This window comes from Mirounga angustirostris, unplaced genomic scaffold (assembly GCF_029215605.1).
Source record: "Mirounga angustirostris isolate CCGP_5_RB_7025 unplaced genomic scaffold, mMirAng1.0.hap1 SCAF_3, whole genome shotgun sequence".
NCBI classification, from domain to species: domain Eukaryota; kingdom Metazoa; phylum Chordata; class Mammalia; order Carnivora; family Phocidae; genus Mirounga; species Mirounga angustirostris.
Window position 1 is genome coordinate 11,038,468 of NW_026991711.1, and position 22,813 is coordinate 11,061,280.

A 22,813-nucleotide genomic window follows, 5' to 3' on the forward strand; every position below is an offset into this window, starting at 1 on the left:
CGACTAACACCAAGGAAATAGAAACAATTACTAGAAATTATTATCAACAACTATATGCCAGTAAACTGAGCAATCTGGATGAAATGGAGGCCTTCCTGGAAACCTATAAGCTGCCAAGACTGAAACAGGAAGAAACTGACAACCTGAATAGGCCAATAACCAGCAACGAGATTGAAGCAGTGATCAAAAAACCTCCCAAAAAACAAGAGTCCAGGGCCTGATGGATTCCCTGGGGAATTCTACCAAACATTCAAAGAAGAAATATCTATTCTCCTGAAGCTGTTTCAAAAAATAGAAACAGAAGGAAAACTTCCAAACTCATTCTATGAGGCCAGCATTACCTTAATCCCCAAACCAGGCAAAGACCCCATCAAAAAGGAGAATTTCAGACCGATATCCCTGATGAATGTGGATTCCAAAATCCTCAACAAAATCCTAGCTAATAGGATCCAACAATACATTAAAAGGACCATCCACCACGACCAAGAGGGATTTATCCCCGGGATGCAAGGGTGGTTCAACATTCGCAAATCAATGAATGTGATAGAACACATTAATAAGAGGAGGGAGAAGAACCATATGGTCCTCTCAATTGATGCAGAAAAAGCATTTGACAAAATACAACATCCTTTCCTGATTAAAACTCTCCAGAGTATAGGGATAGAGGGAACATTCCTCAAGCTCATAAAATCCATCTATGAAAAACCCACAGCGAATATCATCCTCAATGGGGAAAAGCTGAGAGCCTTTCCCTTAAGATCAGGAACACGTCAAGGGTGCCCACTCTCGCCACTGTTGTTCAACATAGTGCTAGAAGCCCTAGCAACAGCAATCAGACACCAAAAAGAAATAAAAGGTATTCAAATTGGCAAAGAAGAAGTCAAACTCTCTCTTTTCGCAGACGGCATGATACTTTATGTGGGAAACCCAAAAGATTCCACCCCCAAATTACTAGAACTCATCCAGCAATTCAGTAATGTGGCAGGATACAAAATCAATGCACAGAAATCAGTTGCTTTCTTATACACTAAAAACAGAACTGTAGAAAGAGAAATTAGAGAAACGATTCCATTTACAATAGCACCAAAAACCGTAAGATACCTCGGAATAAACCTAACCAAAGAGGTAAAGGATCTATATTCTAGGAACTACAAAACACTCATGAAAGAAATTGAAGAAGACACAAAAATGGAAAAATATTCCATGCTCATGGATCGGAAGAATAAACATTGTTAAAATGTCTATGCTACCCAGAGCAATCTATACCTTCAGTGCCATCCCGATCAAAATTCCAATGACATTTTTCAAAGTGCTGGAACAAACAATCCTAAAATTTGTATGGAATCAGAAAAGACCCGAATCGCCAAGGAACTGTTGAAAAAGAAAAACAAAGCTGGGGGCATCACATTGCCCGATTTCAAGCTATATTACAAAGCTGTGATCACCAAGACAGCATGGTACTGGCACAAAAACAGACATAAAGACCAGTGGAACAAAATAGAGAACCCAGGTATGGACCCTCAATGTCTATGGTCAAATAATCTTTGACAAAGCAGGAAAAAACATGCAATGGAAAAAAGACAGTCTCTTCAATAAATGGTGCTGGGAAAATTGGACAGCCACATGCAGAAGAATGAAACTCGACCATTCTCTAACGCCATTCACAAAGATAAACTCAAAGTGGATGAAAGACCTCAATGTGAGACAGGAATCCATCAAAATCCTTGAGGAGAACATAGGCAGTAACCTCTTTGACATCGGCCACAGCAACTTCTTTCAAGATACATCCCCAAAAGCTAGTGAAACAAAAGCAAAAATGAACTTTTGGGACTTCATCAAGATAAAAAGCTTCTGCACAGCAAAGGAAACAGTCAACAAAACAAAGAGGCAACCCACAGAATGGGAGAAGATATTTGCAAATGACACTACAGATAAAGGGCTGGTATCCAAGATCTATAAAAAACTTCTCAAACTCAGCACCCAAAAAACAAATAATCAAGTCAAAAAGTGGGCAGAAGAGATGAACAGACACTTCTCTGAAGAAGACATACAAATGGCTAACAGACACATGAAAAAATGTTCATCATCATTAGCCATCAGGGAAATTCAAATCAAAACCACGTTGAGATACCACCTTACACCAGTCAGAATGGCAAAAATGGACAGGGAAAGAAACAACAAATGTTGGAGAGGTTGTGGAGAAAGGGGAACCCTCTTACACTGTTGGTGGGAATGCAAGTTGGTACAGCCACTTTGGAAAACAGTCTGGAGGTGCCTCAAAAATTTAAAAATACAGCTACCCTATGACCCAGCAATTGCACTACTGGGTATTTTACCCCAAAGACACAGATGTAGTGAAAAGAAGGGCCATATGCACCCCAATGTTCATAGCAGCAATGTCCGCAATAGCCAAACTGTGGAAGGAGCCGAGATGCCCTTCAACGGATGAATGGATAAAGAAGATGTGGTCCATATATACAATGGAATATTACTCAGCCATCAGAAAGGATGAATACCCAACTTTTACATCAACATGGATGGGACTGGAGGAGATTATGCTAAGTGAAATAAGTCAAGCAGAGAAAGTCAATCATCACATGGTTTCATTTATTTGTGGAACATAAGGAATAGCATGGAGGACATTAGGAGAAGGAAGGGGAAAATGAGGGGTGGGGGGAATTGGAGGGAGAGATGAACCATGAGAGACTATGGACTCTGAGAAACAAACAGGGTTTTAGAGGGGAGGGGGGAGGGGGGATGGGTTAGCCGGGTGATGGGTATTAAGGAGGGCACGTAGTGCATGGAGCACTGGGTGTTATACGAAAACAATGGATCATGGATCACCACATCAAAAGCTAAGATGTATTGTATGGTGACTAACATAATAAATTAAAAAAGAATAAAAATAGCAATCTGAAAAAAATAAAAAAATAAATGGCTATTCAGTAGTTCAGTGATAGGGCTTTATTCAATTATCCCATTTTGATGGGCATTCCAGTTGTCTCCAGTCCTCTGCTATTACAAACAATACCACCAAGAACATACTAGTACATCTCCTACATGGGAACATATCCTGTAGTATAAATTCATTTTGTCAAATTGCTCTCCCTGGAGGCTGTATCAATTTGTACACCCACCAATAAACATACATGGGGCTATTTCTCTGTAACCTCATACAATTAGAGAATTATCAAACTTTTCATCTTTGCCAAAATGCGGGAGGAAAATGGTTATGTCATAATTTTAACCTGAATTTCTCTGTGTATGTTAGCACATTTTCTCATACGTGTAGGAGCCATTTATATTTTCTTTGCTATAAGCCATTTGAGCATTTTTCACCTAGAAGGTTGGTCTTTTTTATATTGATCTGTAAGTGGTTTTTCTTTTTTTTTTTAAAGATTTTATTTATTTATTTGACAGAGAGACACACAGAGAGAACAGGAACACAAGTAGGAGGAGTGGGAGAGGGAGAAGCAGGCTTCCAGTGGAACAGCGAGCACAACGTAGGACTTGATCCCAGGACCCTGGGATCATGACCTGAGCTGAAGGCAGACGCTTAATGACTGAGTCACCCAGGCGCCCCAATCTGTAAGAGTTCTTTATATACTAAGAACACTTCCCTTTCATCACCAAAATGAGTGGCAAATTTCTCCTCTGGTTGGCTGGCTTCTCTATTGGCTTTACTTGTGGTTTTTATTTTTTGCAGAAATATTTAACATTTTTTAAGCATAAACTTATTTTCCTAGCAATTTTTTCTCAAATGAAAAAATAACTTTATCAAGAAAACAAATGTTTTTGCCAAAGTGAAAGAATTTCATGTTTACACAATATTATATTTTCTGGGGAAAAAAATTCATTAACAGAGAATATTTTCCCCAAATAGGATAATATTTTTGCTACTTTGTCTAGCATACTTTTTAAAACCGGGGGGAAAAAAGTCTAAGTGAAAAAATTACCTATTAAAAAAAGTAGTTTACATGATCATAACACTGAGTCGCTGTTAAAAGAAAAAGATTTTTAGTTTTATTATTTCTAAATATTTCATTTACTTATTTGAGAGACAGCGAGAGAGCACAAGCAGGGCTCGGGAGGGGTAGAGGGAGAAGCAGACTCCCTGCTAAGCACTGAGCCCAACACGGGGCTCCATCCCAGGACCCCAGGATCATGATCTGAGCTGAAGGCAGATGCTTAACTGACTGAACCACCCAGGCGCCCCATTTTTAAGTTTTAAATATAAAATAATGCATAACTTCAAAAACTTACCTCAATTTTATGTCACTTACCATGTACTGTATGTCAATTTTCTAAATAGGAATGAAGTCCTTTATTACAAGCACCTAAGAGTACTATGGTATTCATTTTAAAATGCTACTTCCAAAATGTTCTTTGCATTTTCTGTCTGCCTACCATGCACTTAAGTCATAGATAATTTTTTAATAAAAAGCCTACAGTAGGCATATATGTAAAAGCGAACTGACCTTGTTTGCTGCTGTCATTTTCATGTTCAAAAATATGACTCTACTCTAAAAATTGACCACAGATAAAAGCAAAAAGACAGATAGAATAATACTGTATTTTATTCTAGGAAGGGAATTTGAAAATTATTTCTTTAAAAGAACCATGATCTTACCATGTCCCTATAAAAATTCTAGTAACTACAGGACTTGGCACTACTTTCTACTCTACAAATGGGATCAAAGAAACAGGGACTATGATATAAAATGCAAGCATAAATTCATATTGAAAACATAAAGACAATATTATTTCGTACACAAAATTATTTGCTGATAAATGCTAACTTCATTTAATTCTTAATCTTTATGAAAATATTCCATAAAAATACTTTACTAGTTGTACTTAAAACCACATTTTTAAAGTGCTCTCCAAATAACTCTGATGGGGGGCGCCTGGCTGGCTCAGTCCTTAGAGCATGTGACTCTTGATCTCGGGTTTTTAAGTTCAAGTTATTTAAGTTCAAGCCCCCATGTTAAGCATAGAGATTACTTAAAAATAAAATATTAAAAAAAATAACTGGTGGGCTCTTTTCTTTCTCCCCCCCCCCCCGCCGCTTTTTTTGGTAAAGATTCTATTTATTCATTTGACAGAGAGAGAAAGAGAGGCAGGCAGAGGGAGAGGGAGAAGCAGAGTCCCAGATGAGGGGGGAGCCCAACGCAGGGCTCGATCCCAGGGCCCTGGGATCATGACCTGAGCCCAAGGCAGATACTTAACCGACTGAGCCACCCAGGCACCCCTGGTGGGATGTTTTCTTAGTCAAGAAGTCTAGAACAAAATACATGGTGGTAGAACAAATGGAAAAGGGTTAGCTATATTAGAGTAAGAAACTCTCAGACAATGCGTATGTAATTATTTCTTATTATGCATCCATACGTAATTATTATTTTTTATTCTTATGTTCATTACCATCTTCTCTGTTTGGAAAGAAAACTATAGGGTGGTAATTTCAATGATATGAATCCTACAAAACATTTCCCTCCCTCCACCACAGGCATCTAAAGATGAGACAATTTTACATCAACCAAACCAAACATTGTTAAGAAAACAAAATGAAAGCTCTTTTAGACACAAAATCTTATTTATCTCAAATCCTGTATTGCTCTTGAATATTATTACTAACTTGGATAAAACTGTAAAATCACTGCTGAAACTCAACATTTTGAATTTTAACACCGATTCGAAAAACACATTAACATCTACAGGAGGTAATAAGATACTAAAAATGCTTCCTAATAGCTATTCCTAACCAAGTATTCCTGATGGTGTACTTTTCAGCCCAGGGTACAGTGTATATATAATAGTGATGTACATTTTTGTGCTTTATTCGTGTTCCTGTCATACCTTCCATGATTCCTTAAATAGTCCGACTGCAGCCTTAACTTTTAGCATATCACAAAGAAAATTCCCTTTACCATGTGACAGAAGTGTTCTGGTTAGAAATGAATGCATTATTCCTTGTAATTTTCCATGACAGTGCTACTATTTCTCAGAATTTTGTCTAGCAAAACTACTTTGTAAAATGAAATACACAGGGACGCCCGGGTGGTTCAGTCAGTTAAGCGTCTGCCTTCGGCTCAGGTCATGATCCCAGGGTCCTGGGATCGAGTCCCGCATCGGGCTCCCTGCTCCGCGAGGAGCCTGCTTCTCCCTCTGCCTCTGCCTCTGTCTCTCTCTCTGTCTCTCATGAATAAATAAATAAAATCTTTAAAAAAAAAAAAAAAAGAAATACACAGAGGTACTAGTGTGTGGGCCTTGGACTATAGTGACTTGGTTTTATCTTAGATTCTAAGCTCACAAGTTCTGTGGCTTTGGCTACTGAGCCTCCATCTGCACACCAGGCTAGTTACATCCACCTTCAGTCTTCCGGCTACCTCATTTGGAGATAAAGTATGTATGGTGCTTACCACAGCGCCTGGGACAGGGTCCATCTTCAATACTGTAGACCAACGTAATCAGCTGCTTCATGAAAATACCTTGAAATAGGCTAAACTCTGTATCAAAAACAACAATGCAACTAGAACAAGACAGGGAAACCCCTTCCTCACTCTGTTTGTGGAAAACAATTAATTAAAAAATTAAGGAAGCACACACTTCCATAATAAGAAACTAAAGTTATCTCTAGAAGATGTCTGATTTTTCAGTAAACTTAGCTTGCTACCACGTGCCTGTGCTTTGCCTTGCCTGTCTATTTATAGCACAATTTCCAAGGCAAGTCGTGACTTATATATAAATCACCTTCTAAGCTATTACTCATTAGTCATCTCTGCCAAGGAGGACTTCTTCACCTTCGCCAAGATCCTTCCTTTCCCCCAGTTGAGTGCTCTTTCTTTTATCTTTCTCACGGATTTAACTGGTTGAAAGCACCTTTATTATAGCATTTATCACTGCATTTTAATTACTTCCAAGTCTCCCTTTACCATCATAAGTAGAGATTGTTTACATGGCTATCTAAAGGCAAGCTGCCTTTAATTCATCTTTTTTTCAATATAATATCATATTCATATTAGCAATTTCTCATTGCTTCCTTGGGATAGATTTCTAGAAGTGGAATCAGTAGACCAAAGAATATGAACATTTGATAATATCCATGTTACCGAATTATTTTGTTATCAAATTATTTTGTAGAAAGGGTATATATATTCCCATTTAATTCCCATTTTAATTCACCTTTGAGTTGCTCAGAGCTCAGCAACTATTATTGGAAAATTTATTATTTGAAATATTTAGAAGGTAAAACATATCCACCATAGTAATAAGTATATAATTAAGTCTAAAAATACTTGTTTAAATATTCATGATTAAATACTTATGACAGAACTGAGTCAGGGGTGCCTGGGTGTCTCAGTTAAGCGTCCAACTCCTGATTTTGACTCAGGTCATGATCTCATGGCTGTGAGACAGAGCCCCCCCCAACCCCATGGGCTCTGCGCTGGATAAAGAGCCTGCTTAAAAGATTCTCTTTCTCCTTTTCCCTCTGCCCCTTCCCACCTCCTCCCCCCCCCTTGCTCTCATTCACTCTCAAAAAAACAAAAAACAAAACCAAAACAGCATCAAGGCTCTGGATAACCTAGATGTTTAAACTTTTAAGGAAATGCTAAGCTGTTTTCCAAAGCAGCTGCACCATTTTACATTTCCACCACCAGTGTATGAGGGCTCCAATTTCTATGCATCTTCTAATACACTTGATATTATCTATTTTATTATAGCCATCCTAGTGGTGTGAGGTGCTCTTTCGATGTGATTTAGATTTGCATTTCCCTGATGAGTTATGATGTTTAAGCATCTTTGTGTATGCTTATTGGCAATTGCATATATGCTTTTGAGAAATGACTATTTAGATACTTTGCCCATTTTTATGTTGGGTTTTTTTATTATTAAGTTTTAAGTTTTATGTTTTGTTTTGGTTTTGAGAGAGAGCGTACGCGCAGAGTCGAGGGAGGCAAAGGGAGAAGAGAGAAAATCTTAAGCAGGTTCTGCACCTAGCACAGATCCTGACGTGGGGCTCGATCTCATGACCCTGAGATCATGACCTGAGCCAAAATCAAGATCAGATGCTTAACCAACTGAGCCACCCAGGCACCCCAGGGTTTTTTTTTTTTTTTATGTATTTTATATACAATTGCTTTACTGAATATATGATTTGCAAATATGTTTTCTCATTCTGTGGTCTGTCTTTTCAATTTCTTGTTAGTATCCTTTGAAGCATAGTTTTTAATTTTGACAAAAACCAATTTATCTATTTTTTCTTTTGTTGCTTGTGCTTTGTCATATCTAAGAAACCACTGCCACATGCAAGGTCATGAATATGTACCCTTATGTTTTCTTCTAAGGGTTTTATTGTTTTATCTCTTACATTTAGATCTTTTGTCCCTTTTAGGTTAATTCTGGTAATATTAACTCAATATAAGATAGGGATCAACTTTATTCTTTTACATCTAGATACCCACTTGTTCCAGCACCACTTGTTGACAAGATTATTCTTTCCTTCATTGAATTACTCTGGCACTTTTGTCAAAAATCACTTGAACACACATGCAGGGATTTAGTTCTGGATTCTTTATCTTTATGCAAGTACCAGACTGTCTTTATGAGACAATTTTGTTGTAGGTTTTGAAAAGGGAAACGGAGTTCTCCAACTATGTTCTTTTTTTAAAGACTGTTTTTGCTATTCTGGGTCCCTTAAGTTTCTATATAAATTTTAGTATCAGCTTGTCACTTTCTGGGAAAAGAAGGTTGGATTCTGGAAGGAATCACATTGCAGGAGTAGATCAATTTAGGAAATACTGACATCTTAACAATATTAAGTCTTTCAATTCAGGAATATGAGATGCTTTCTATTTATATTTGGATTTCCATTCATTTCTATTTCAATAGTTTGTGGTTTTCACAGTATAAATTTGTACTACTTTTGTTCTTCATTCTTTTGATACTCTTGTTAATGGAACTGTTTTCATAATTTTATTTTTGGATTGTTCACTGCAAGTAAGTAGAAATGCAACTGATTTTTATATATTTATTTTGTATCCTGCACCCTTCCTAAACTTATTATTTGTAATAGTTCCTTAGTGGATTTCTTAGGATTTTCTACATACAACAATATGTCATCTACAACATAGATTTTTATAATTTTCACCAGTTATAGCTGCTTTGCTGCGCAAAACTGCTGTTTCAGAAGTGGATAAATTTTATCAATATATAATTTACTTTAAATTGGAAGAATGAAAAGATTTTGATTGTAATTCAAAAATGAGCAAAATTTTATGGCTATCAAAAAGGAAAGTTTTGACCTTTCCATAAGAAGCAAAAAATAATAATAAAATCTCATTTATGAAAATGAACTGAAAAGAGGATTTTTTTTTAATGAAAACAATTTTCATTTTCCTTGACCATGCTAAATGTTACTTTTTATCATTTATATTTTTCTTTTCAAGTATTAACAAAAATTACATTGCCATGCCAAAATTCATTAGTTTAAGAATTCTGGTTATTCTTGGGGCACCTGGGTGGCTCAGTTGGTTAAGCGACTGCCTTCAGCTCAGGTCATGATCCTGGAGTCCCTGGATCGAGTCCTGCATCGGGCTCCCTGCTCGGCAGGGAGCCTGCTTCTCCCTCTGACCCTCCCCCCTCTCATGTGCTCTCTCTCTCTCATTCTCTCTGTCTCAAATAAATAAATAAAAATCTTAAAAAAAAGAATTCTGGTTATTCTTAAGAAGTAGTTTACAGGATCTTTAGAAAAATTTCAATCAGTGGCTCACTGTTACAAAGGATATCTAAATCACTATCAAGGATCATATATAACTATTCTTTATTATTTCTGCTTATTAGTAGTTAACATAAATACCAGGCAAAAAAAAATTTTAAGTGCACGTACAGTGCTCATCTTTCCATCTTTAGGAAGCCTGAATTCCTGAGCAAATTTTCTTCGCATCAAGAGTACTCTAACATTTTTCTTCCAAGTGAATTGTTTTCAATGTGAATTTAGTCCATCAGCTTAAAGATAACAAATGCATTAATCTTTTCTTTTATCATGAACTATTTTGACCAGTTTCATATTACACAAAGTAAAAGAGAATGGAAAATATCTTGGGAATCCATTAGAGAATCATGACATAAATATAAGTAAAACTCAGTTTGTTTTTGGTATTTTTATCATCTTAATATGCAAAATAATATTTCAACTTTGTATTGAGCAAATTTTATATTTAATTCTGCTATTCCTTCTGACCCTTATATTCAGTACCAAAGTCCTAAAACAAAATTTCACCCCATCTTCTACTCCTTCACTTCACTTTTCCCTCTACCATGCTTCCTTCATTTCCCCAAAGTTTCATCCTTCCTGCTTTTAAATTTTATCAAAAATACTAATCTGTTTACGTATTTTTAAAATTTTTACATAACATAAAATTTACTAGCTTAACCATTTTAAAGTGTACAGTTTAGTGGTATTAAATACATGCATCATCACCACTGGCTATGCATCAATCACCACCGGCCATCTCCATCAACTTTCATCCTGCAAAACTGAAACTCTACGTCCTTTGACTAGTAACTCCCCGATCCCCACTCCTCCCAGCCTCTGGCAACCACCATTCCATGTTCTGTCTATGAATTTAACTACTCTGCGTACTGTGTGATTTGGAATCAGACAGTATCTGTCCTTTTGTGTCTGGCTTATTTCACTGAGTACAATGTCCTCAGGGTTCGTCCATGTTGCGGCACATGTCAGAATTTCTTTTTCAAGGCTGAATAATATTCCGTGAGATGTATACACCACATTTTGTTTATCCACTTATCCATCAATGGACATTTGGGCTGCTTCCACTTCTTAGCTATTTGGAACAATGCTGCTGAACAATGGGTGTGCAAATGTCTCTTCAAGACCCTGATTCCGATTCTTTGGGGATAAATACCCAGCAGTGGCATGGCTGGGTCATATGGGAATTCTACTTCTAATTTTTGAGGAACCACCAAACTGTTTTCCCAGCAACGCCACCATTTAACACTCCAACAGCCTCACCAACTCTTACTATATTTTGTGTTGTTTTTTTACCATAGCCATCTTAAGAACTGTGAGTTGGTGTCCAATCGTGGTTATGATTTGCATTTCCCTAATGATTAGCGATACTGAGCTTATGTCCATGGGCTTACTGGCCATCTCTATATCTTCTTTGGAGAAATGTTTATTAAAGTTCTTTGTCAATGAATCATGGAACACTTCATCTAGAACTAATGATGTAATGTATGGGGATTAACATAAGAATAAAAAATATATATATAAAGTTCTTTGCCCATTTTAAAATCAGGTTGGTTTTTTGGTTTTATTGCTGTTGAGTTACTGGAGTTCTTTATATATTCTGAATAATAACTCCTTGTCACATACATGCAAATATTTTCTCCCAATCTGTGGAATGCCTTTTCACTCTGTTGGCTGTGGACCTTTGATGCACCAGTTCTGTTTTGTTGTGTGTTTTTTTTAAGATTATTTATTTATTTATTTGAGAGAGAGCACAAGCAGGGGGAGCAGCAGACAGAGAGGGAGAAGCAGACTCCCCGCTGAGCGGGGAGCCTGATGCAGGACTCAATCCCTGGGATCATGACCTGAGCCGAAGGCAGAAGCTTAACTGGCTGAGCCACCCAGGCACCCCAATGCACCAGTTTTAAATTCTGATACAGTCTAATTTATGTTTTCTTTTGTTGCCTGGGCTTTTAACATCATGTCCAAGAAACGATCATCAAATTCAATGTCATGAGACTTTTCCCAGGTTTTCTTCTTACATTTAGGTCTTTGATACATTTTGAGTTAATCTTGTATATGGTGTAAGGCAAGAATCCAACCTTTTTCTTTTGCATGTGGATATACAATGTTCCCACTACTATTTATTGAAAAGACTCTCCTCTCCCCCATTGAATTGTCTTGGCATTCCTATCAAAAATCATTTGACCATATATCCAAGGGTCCATTTCTGGGCTCTCAATTCTGTTCCATTGATCTATGCGTCTGTCTTATGCCAGTACCACACCATTTTGACTACTATAGTTTCGTAATAAGTTTTAAAATCAAGAAGTGTAAGCCTTCCAACTCTGCTCTTCTTTTTCAAAATTGTTTTGGTTATTTGGGGTCGCTCCCTTAAGATTCCATATGAACTTTAGGATGGATTTCTCTATCTCTGCAAAAATTCGGTTGGGATTTTGGTAGGGATTGTATTGAATCTGTGGATTGCTTTGGGTAATACTGACATCATAACGACATTAAGTTCTCCAACCTATGAACACAAGAGAACTTTCCATATGTTTGTCTCTTCTTCAATTTCTTTCAGCAACATTGTGTAGTATCTCATGTACAAGTCTTTCTCCTCTATCGTTAAGTTTATTCCTAAGTGTCTTATTTTTTTTGATGCTGTTGTAAAATGGAATTGTTTTTGTGTTGTGTATTTCAAAATTTTACATAAATTGTATCATTAAGTACTTATTATATTTTCACAACTTTTTTTTTACTATTATAGTACACACATGTGTACTGCAAGTGTAACAATATGTACCAGGAGGACACTTAGCATCTGCAGGCTAGTCACCTCTGGAGAGGAAAAGGGTGGAATGGGATGGAATAAAGAAGGGATTTAGCTGTAACTATGAATTTTTTTTCTTTTTTAATAAGAGACCTGTATAGAACATTTGTACATTTGCTGTACTTTCCTCATGTGAAATATCTTATAATTTAAATTTTTGTAATTAAAATAACTCTGAAAATGGGGGGTATCTGAGGCATTAGTATAGTCCTATGACTTTGCCGGTACTACTTCTGGGATCATTAACCTAGACAGTCATCTCTAGGACAATTAGTTTTTTCTTGATGTGGCAGTGGGTGAAAACCAATAGTCACAGCTCTTCCCCTGAGACCCTAAAAGCAGAGGTTTCACACTATTAAAAACTTCATACCAATGAGCTTTTACTTAGTCTACACTATTCACCTTGCTCTGAAAAAGACTGATGTCAAATGAAGCTCAGTCCAAATATGCTCAGAAAAAAAGTACACACTATCAGGAGTACTTGCTTTTCATTGGGTCTGATACTTCTGATAGCAGCAAAGCCAATAAATGGGGGTAGTAGTTATAGATACTAGATATCAAGGTGGATATTTTTCAGGGAAATTTTTAATGGAATAATTTTGATGTGTTTTTTTAAACAGCCCTACTTTTCTCATGAGCTAAAAAGTGAAGCAAGAGGTAATTCTACAGGAAAAAGTCAAAGGCACCACTTGAGCTGATGGTCTTTAGTTTTTCAACATGGAATCTCAAACAAGCACAAAGAAGTAACAGCTCTAAGAAGTAATCTGAGCAGTGTTCTTATTAAAGCAAGGCACTGCTTAGAAAAACACTGTATTGGAGGATCAGATGAACAGTAACACTTCAGGGTGACTCAGTATAGAACTGAAAATTATGCTAAGTCTACATTTTTGTAAAGTTAACCTTCCCCAAGGAAAATGCGATACTATAATATTTATACTCTTCACTTCAATACATATAATTTGCTATTCAACCTGATGTACACTTAAGTTTCCATTTATAAAGCTACTTTTTTAAATGATCATATGGAAAGGAGGAATGTAAAGAATCACATAAGTCAATCACAAAACACACCATAAGACATTTGTTTAACTACACCATAGTTCTCATTTTAAGAGAGTTGACTGAAATACCTTTCAGGAACAAATGCTTTAGCAATTTTGGCATATAGAATGAATCACAAAAGTTAAAGACAACCAATGAGACTACCCTTAATTCATGAATTAAGCTCATTTACTTGTGACTGACTACCACATAAGAATGTCAGCTTCTCCAGTGTAACAGCCTAGCACTTAACTAGCACGCAGTAGGTACGTAATAAGGATGTGTTGCAGAAATGAATACTCCTTAACTCTTGACCCATGGTATTTTCTATCAGGAAACTGCCACCAGAGGGTGCCTGGCTGGCTCAAGTTGGTAGAGCACAGGAGTCTGCACCTGGGGGTGGGGAACTGGAGCCCCACGTTGGGGGTAGAGTTTGTGTAAAAACAAACAAACGAAACTACCACCATATACCTCGGGCTCACCATGTTTTATTTCAGTGAAATTATATTATTTTAATTTTCATACCCTGTTCAAATCTTTTGTTTTTTCCACACAACAAAATGACATTTCATTACAACTTAGCCACAAGAAGAGATATGTAGATTAATAAAATATTCATTGTACTAACTACATGGCAGTTTCTGTGGGTTCATGCTACAAGCAAAAAAGGACGCAAGCTAACCCTTCATGGTATTTTTCCTGGCAATCTCAAATCATAGTATTTAAACATATCATTCATACCACAGTATAAACACTAAATCTTAATGTAACATTGTTCAGGATAGACTGGAATTAAACTAAAGCAGTTCTATCATGGATACTATCCAAGGGGTTTAAGTTCAAGTTTTAAGTTCCTTTGAAACAAAAGGAATGTCACCACAAGGTAAATTTAGCCTCAAGGATGTCTCACACAACATGAAGTCTCAAGAAAATGTTATATAGGCTTCAGATTACTTGTTTTAAAAGAACGATTGCCTACCACAGCTATCATATGTTTGGAATTATACTTAAAGATGCTCTTCTCTGTGACAAAAACAAAAGTATTGCTTCTCAATAACAAAAGGAAAATGAATCAGGTGTCAGGAAGTGGGTTTAGAATGTGCCTAAATCTCAGGATATATTTCCTAATTAACGTGAGATAATAAAAACTGCCATTTACATTCAGCTTCCTAAAGAAGATGAAACAAATACATAGCTATGCTACAGATTCAAAAGATGACAGTCGCTGAATAGGTTAAAAATTGCTTTAAATATTCACAGATAATTTCTAGATTGCCAAAAAATAATAAAGAAATAAAACTCACCGAGAATGTTGGCCCACTGTTAGATGCCATGACAGTATGAACTTCATCATTCAATTTTATTGATAGCTCCCAGTTAGCCACTTGTGGTTTAATAATAGGCACTCTGAAGTAGAAAAAAAAGAAAAAGAGTTAATAATTTTATAGTATTCTCCCAGTAAGCTGATTTTCCTTTGACATTAAGTGTGCAGGGTAAAACTGCCGAAAACTGTGCTTCAGGATGTTATTTTAAAAGGTTCTATCCTTGGAAAAAAGCTTTCAGATTTAAACTAGAGCAAGTGAAAACAAACAAAAAACACACATTCATTCCGAGGACAACAGCGATCATTCTGGGATAACGGTGGTACCTCCGTCTACTCAAAGTACCATCATCTCTTCTACGAATTAGAGTTGCTTAATTGTGACAGTCTTTCAAAGATCAACTTTATACGATATTAATTTCTTTTCAATATTTGGTTACTGTTTCAGACAGTTTTAAACATTTACAATGTTAGTCTCTTATTCTTCTGGGTTTATTGAGTTATACTCGGTATCCAAAAAAACGGCAGATAATTAACATACAATTTAGTGACTTTGGACATAGTTATTCACTTGTGTTTCCATCACCATAATTAAAGTAATAAACATATCCATCACCTCCCAAGGTTTCCCTGTATTCTTTCATTTTGTTTTGGTTTTTTGTTTGTTTGGGTAAGAATACAACATCAGTGATGCTAGTCTTAACACACAGGTCTTTTCTTGCCAATGATCCACATTACATGGTCCAGAAAAACTGGGTCAAACAGCCAGAGATGAAAACATTTTTAGAATATAAATATTTCTCACTTTTTAAAGTAACAAAATTTTAACAATTTCTGAATTAACCTAATTTCAATATTGAGTGTTTTCATTATTTATAGTTGTAAAGTAGTATTTACAAAGCACTAAACAGGTAGTATCCAGACTCTGTCTTAAGTCATAGCTCTGAAAAAATGTTGCAGGTTATGCTTTAACATAAGCCCCCTCCCCCAAACTTCAAAAGGATTCTCTGTGCATTCTACTAAAAAAATTCAGTCATAAAAACTATGATTATAATCAAATCATCTTTAGACGCAATGCCTAATGGAGGATGATGGATCATTTAGGCGAACATTTGTATTCAGCCCACTGTTCATTTTCTGAAGATGAAGAAATGTTTTAAATACTACAGAAGTGAAAATTAAAGGAAAGTTTAAAAATGCATCAACCAATCAATATTAATGCACAAGGCAGAGACATGGAGGATTCTCTTCTGGCAATTTAAAGAGGACGCTCTCAAGGACAGAGCTTCACACAGGAGGGCTTCATCGGACAACAGGGAGGCAGGCGTACAGGACGCAGAGGAGAGGAGAGAGGAGAGAGGAGAGGTGGCGCAGGGTGCCAGCCCCACCTCTACTCTGGCACTCCCTTCCACGAGGCATCTCTCTGTCGGAGTTGTTTCCCCCACTGTCCTGTGAGCTCCTGAAAGACCAAGATCGTGCCTTATTTTTGTATCCCCAGGTCCCAGTCCAGGTTGGGAAGAAAGGGCTGAGGGGGGGCAGTAGGAGGGAATTTGAGGAGCACCTGCTATGTGCCAAGCACTGCTAAGGGGACACTGTGTTACCCAAGGGACAGAGTATGCTCCCAAAGGAGGCATGGACCCCAAGCTCCTGGCTTACTACCTGGATGTTCTTGGACTATACAGACGACCTCACTAGCCTTCACTCTGGTTACCTTCAAACAGGGTTAACACCTGACCTTTTCAGGGGTACTGTGATAACAGAAATAACCTGACAGCTAATATTACCGGCCACAATGCTTTCTTAAATCTTTGTTATCAGAATAATTATGTAACTCTCCTGCTCCAGATTGTTCCATGGTTTTCGACTTCACATCAGGTTAAATCTTAACTAACTTACCCACCATTCAAGTTTCCTATAAATAAGGCCCCACTCTTTGTATTTCCAGTTTTATTTGATTATTCTCAGACTTGCATATCCGGTTGCGCCAAACCCTTAAAGTACTTCACAAATCAAACCAAACTAGAACAAGCAGAACTAAGCACAGTGGTCACAAACTCAGGCTCTGGTGACTCGCAGAAGTGGATAAAAAACCCAGTCCTGCCATTAATTAGTTCTGACCTTGAGTCAACTGTTAGGTCTCAGTCTCCTTATGCATCAAACCAGACATATGATAGCATCTGCATCATAGCGATGTGCTGAGGATTAAACAGTGCATATAAATGGTAACTTTTATTACTTTGATTAGTCCCAACCCTAGACCTACACTCATTAACCCCTCCCCTCCATAAATGAAACCCTTTCATGGATTCCTTCTGCTCCGCAAACTAACAGATTTTTCAAGAAGATCATCTCTCTCATAAATTGTTCTCTAATTATAGGCACTGATCATAGTACAAACCTCCATCATCTCCCTTCTGCTTAACCTATATTATATGCTTAGTATTTTTCACAACTCAGTAGCCTGGAGGAGGTAACTCTTTCCAGTAAACCTGGTGACGCTTTTTAGTTATGCAACAAGCCTGTTTCCAGAGGAGCTGGGAAGTTAATCCTGACATCCTGTTAGAACCCAGACTGCATTTTCCCACAGAAAGCAATCCTACAGATGGTGGCGAGATAGAGTTGCCACCCTTCAGAACCTACTATTTATTTTTCCATTGTTTTATTTTGATCCACATCTGTTTCATATATGTTATAACCTACCCCAAGAGGGACCTTGTGCAAAGAGCAAAGGCTCCTTGAGTTGAAATTCTGAGGTTTCATCTCAGCCCATTCTCTTACTACAATGTAGCAGGGACTCCTTTAGTCCTTCGGAACCGTAATTTCTACACCTGTGAAACAGAGCTACCACAGCGCTGGGCAGGGGGGGGGGTGGGTAACGGGAAATCTGTCGCTCCTTCGGAGCACACAGCTTCTGGAGTGGCTGTTTTCAAACAATATCTTTTTAGGTAGCGTGTTACGAGGATGTGGGAAAGAGGCTTCCCTGTGGAAGCAAGCCCATGAGATATGAGAAAAAATGGTCACACTGTGGAATCTCCTTATGAGTTCACTCTTCTACAGACACTTGGTAAGATCCCTTCTGGCTTTACCTAAGTTTGAAAGTCATTTTGTTTTGTTTTAAAATAAAATTGGACGGGTTTGGGTACATATGCCCAGTATAAAGATCCATAAGCTCTGCGGCAGAAATAAACTCTAAGTAAAGCTAGTAACACACACCAGCCTGAAAGTCCATGTGCTCTATTTTCTGCAAAACCACTGCAACTAGAGTAATGATAATTACTCTGAAACACTGATATGAATCCCACCAGCACAAACATGCTTATGATGGTACCAGTTACATTTTACAGTGATATTTTATTTTATTTTAATTTTTTTTTTAAAGATTTTATTTGACAGAGAGAGACACAGCGAGAGAGGGAACACAAGCAGGGGGAGTGGGAGAGGGAGAAGCAGGCTTCCCGCTGAGCAGGGAGCCCGATGCGGGGCTCGATCCCAGGACCCTGGGAATGACCTGAGCCGAAGGCAGACACTGAACGACTGAGCCACCCAGGCGCCCCTTACAGTGATATTTTAAATTTTAGAAAAGAGTTACATTTATCCATTAAATCAAAAATAGTCTCAAAGATTTTTATAAACAACTCTCTGGAAAGGGAGAGAAGAGGTCCTGGAGTTTCACACAACTCACTAGAGTAACCGTACACAGAAAACAGCTTCTTTACTGAACTACATGCCAAAAGAGGTTGCCCTCTGATCACAAACTTCATCTGTGCAGCTTATTAGTTACTTGAAAAGCTGATATCATTTAAGACTTCAAAAAACAAACCAACCCCTCAAAATCCAGGAAAAGGGAATTCACATAAACAGCTACTCACAAAGCAAGTCAAATAACAGCCCTTACCCAGACCTGTCCACTTTGATTATCATCAGCCAACCAGAATGAATATGTTCAGTAAAACTACATTTTTCTCTATTTTATAGTAAAAACGGTCAGCTGATTATCACAAATGTTACTTACTGCTAATACATTTAACTTACTAGAATATTTTACTCAAAGAAGTGTAAATAATACTAACCCAAATACATTGCTATTACATGTCATGTTTTAAGGCAGATTTTATGTAAACATCACTCACAGCATCTTTAGTTATCAAGGATCATAAGCATCTCAAAACCATATTATGAAACACTCAGAAAAGCTGGTTTTCAATTGTGCCATTACCTATTTAAGAGTGAAATACTGAGTTAAAACAATGTTAGTGGTCAAAGAATCATTAAGCAATCCTTGATCATAACTTTCACAGTGGGTGGTCTGTAAAATGATCAAGAATAATATGCTGCATTCCATATAGCCACAGAGGTCAGCTTCTGCATACAAATCTTTGCAGGAAGAAAAAGGCCTTCAGAAAAGTGGGCCATTCATCTGAACCAAGTTCAGAGAATTTCCAGCACGGTGAAAAGATATGTTATGCAAGCACATAGATGTATTCAGTGGGGGTAGATGGAACCAGCTACATGGCGACTACAAAGGAGCCCTCCCATGGTTCATGAATAAGTCGAGGAAATGATCAGAAAAAAAAAAAGAGAGAGATGTTTAGACAGATGGCCCACTTAAAATGCCTGAGACAGGGCATAGCAATTTTAATGAAACTTTAGATCTAGTATATGAATTGTTTCTTATTTCCTCCAGGAAAAAAAAAAAATCTAAAGACAAAAATGCAGCAATTTGCTGAAAAACTCACTTTTAGCAAGTTGGGATGGAAGAAGAATTTACAAATACAAGTTTTATTAGTTCAATAAATTCATATAAAATTCTTCACAGAGCCATCAGCTATCAAAATGAATATAAAAAGCATGGAATGAACAGATTAAAGGAATTTTAAACAGAAGTCTACTGCCAAAGCAAACAAAAATCTAAGCCTTATTATGTGAGAACTTACAACACTCCAACATTAAAGTTCATCACTGCAGAAGAAAGATAAAAGCAGCATTTTCAGAGAACCTCTTCAAAGCTAGAAATTGTCATAGTAGAGGAATAGAATCCTGCCTATATGCAGTTTAAAATGTGTACATTCAAATAGAGGAGGCTGTGTAAAGAGTGTGTATCACAAAATACTGCCTAGAAAGGGTTGTGGAACACCCCCAAGTTTGATTCATTAGCATTACAAATAATAACACAAATGACACCTGAATCAGGAAACAAATACTAATGTTACTTATAATCTTATGGATTTTAATATTATGCAAACGCTGTTTCTTCTGCCACCAATAAAGACCTCAGGTTCTCAATTTAAACATGGGACATGACTAGTCAGGAAAGGTGATGGAGGTTAGCCACCACCCCTGCAAGCCCTGGGGTTGCAATGACCACCAACCCCAAACACCATGTGACCTTCCAAGTTACTCATCCTCCTTGTGTCTCTTTCCTGATCTGTGAGGCCAAGATAGTAAGAACATTTTATCCACATGTTCATTAAAGAAGATAAAAGGTATAACACGCTCAGATTAGTGCATGGCACAGAATGCTAAGAGTTATTACCATCACTCATTATCATAATTTGGTACAATATCTGAAATCCTCCATTATTTCAACCTGTTATTTTTTAAAAATATATTAACATACAATGAAATTCAAAATTTTAAGTTCCATCATTATCCTTCCAGGAAATCTGCCCCTTTCCCCCAGTAGTTCAACTGTAGATTAGACTAAAGCTTCACATAAACAGACACCAAAAAGAGGCGCTCTTATGTGTGGCTTTCCTTTGCCCAAAGGAATGTTTCTGAGGTTGATGCATGGTGAACAGTTCATTCTTTTTTTTATTGCCGAGTAGTACTCTATTGTACAAGCATACCAAAATTAGTTCATCCTTCTGCTGATGCACATTTGGGTTGTTTCCAGTTTGGGGATCTTAGGAACAAAGCTGCTATAAACATTCTTTGTATGAGCCTTTTTTGAAGACAGATGTTTTGATTTCTTATGGGTAAAAACTCTAGGAGTGGAAATATGAGGGTAAACATATGTTTAATTTTATAAAAACTACCACCCTGTTTTACAAGGTATTAAAACATATCTGTACAGCCCCCAGCAACAGAGCTTGCTCTATAACCTTGCCACCATTTCGTGTTGGGTTTCTACTTCTAGCCAGGCTAGTGGCTGAGAATATATCTCATTACAGTTTAATGTGCATTTCCCTTATGACAAATAACGTTGGGCACCTCAATATTAGTCTTATTGGTCACTTATATTCAAAGATTTGCCCATTTTTTATTAAGATACTGGTGTTCCTGATTTGTGGGAGTTCTTTATTTTTTTAGAAAACCTCTGTCAGATTTATGTGTTGTACTTTCTCCCCCTCTATGGCTTACAAATATTCTCTAAAATGTCTTACCTTCAGCAGTTGTTTTTTTTTTTTTTTTTTTTTAATTAATGGACTTAATTTTTTTAGAGCAGTTTTAGGTTTTCAGGACAATTGTGCAGGAAGTAGAGCTCCTATATATACCCTCCCTCACCCCACCCTGATACAGCGTCCCTATTATTAACATTCTGCATTGCTGTGGTACATTTGTTAAAATTGATGAGCCAATGTTGATCCATTTTGATAATTTGATAATACTTTAACTGAAGTCCACAGTTTACATTAGGATTCATTCTCTGGGTTATGCATTCTACATGTCTGAACAAATGTATAATGACATGTCTCCACCATTAAGATCTCATATAGAATAGTTTCACCTTAAAAATTCCCTGTGCTCGGGGGTGCCTGGTGGCTCAGTTGGTTAAGCGACTGCCTTCGGCTCAGGTCATGATCCTGGAGTCCCGGGATCGAGTCCCTCATCGGGCTCCCTGCTCGGCAGGGAGCCTGCTTCTCCGTCTGACCCTCCCCCTTCTCATGTGCTCTCTCTCTCATTCTCTCTCTCTCAAATAAATTAAAAAAATAAATAAATAAATAAATAATTCCCTGTGCTCCACCTATTTAACCCTTCCTTCATCCCCCCGGATCACTGGTAGCCACTGATCTTTACTGTCTCCAACATTTTGCTTTTTCCAGAATGTTGTAGAGCCAGAATGTAAGCTTTTCAGATTGGCTGCTCTCACTTATCATTATGCATTTAAGGTTTCTCCATGTCTTTGTGTGGCTTGATGGCTAATACCTTTCCTTGCTGAATAAAAGTCCATTGCCTGGATGTACCACAGTTTACTTATCCATTCACCTAATTAAAGGAGACATTTTGGTTACTTCTTAGTTTTGGCAATGATGAGTGAAGCTGCTATAAACATTCACGTGCAGTTTTTAGTGCACAAACATTTTCAATTCATTTAGATAAATACCAAGGAGTACAACTACCGGATCATATGGTAAAAGGATATTTAGTTTTGTAAAAAACTGCTAAACTTTATTCCAAAATGGCTGTACCATCTGCAGTCCCATTAGCAATGAATGAGAGCTCCCGTTGTTCCACAATCTCACAAGCATTTGGTATCATCAGCGTTTGGGATTTCAGTCTTTGTAATAAACATATATCTCTGCTGTTTAATGGAAATTTTTAATAGTAATAAAAACATATGAATTTTCCCTTTTATGTTGAGTGCTTTTATGTACTTGCTAAGAAGTGTTTGGACTATAGCAAGGCCCAGAAGAAATATTCACATTTTCCTTTAGAGGTTTTATATGTAGAGCTGTGATTCATCTTTTTCTTGGGTGATGGGAAAGAGGAAGAGGTAAGGTTCATCTAGTTGTTTCAAGAAAATCTGTAGACCAAGTTCTGTAGCTTTGTCCATCAGTAAGGCAGTATTAGCTATTCTAGATCCCTTTGCATTTTCATACAAATTTCAAAACCAACAGGCAATTTCTTCTCCATCCTCCCCAAAGCAACC

At 37.2% G+C, this 22,813-nt stretch overlaps 1 protein-coding gene across 3 annotated transcripts in view; it reads right to left on the reverse strand.

Moving 5' to 3' along the window:
• The window catches only part of PCCA (propionyl-CoA carboxylase subunit alpha), a 403,499-nt gene that overhangs the window by 130,584 nt on the left and 250,102 nt on the right, over positions 1-22,813 (reverse strand). For all 3 annotated transcript variants that reach the window (XM_045869658.2, XM_045869657.2, XM_064585924.1), the window contains one exon: positions 14,927-15,029. In XM_045869658.2, coding sequence (XP_045725614.1) covers positions 14,927-15,029 — 103 coding nt within the window. The remainder of the gene's footprint in view (positions 1-14,926; positions 15,030-22,813) is intronic.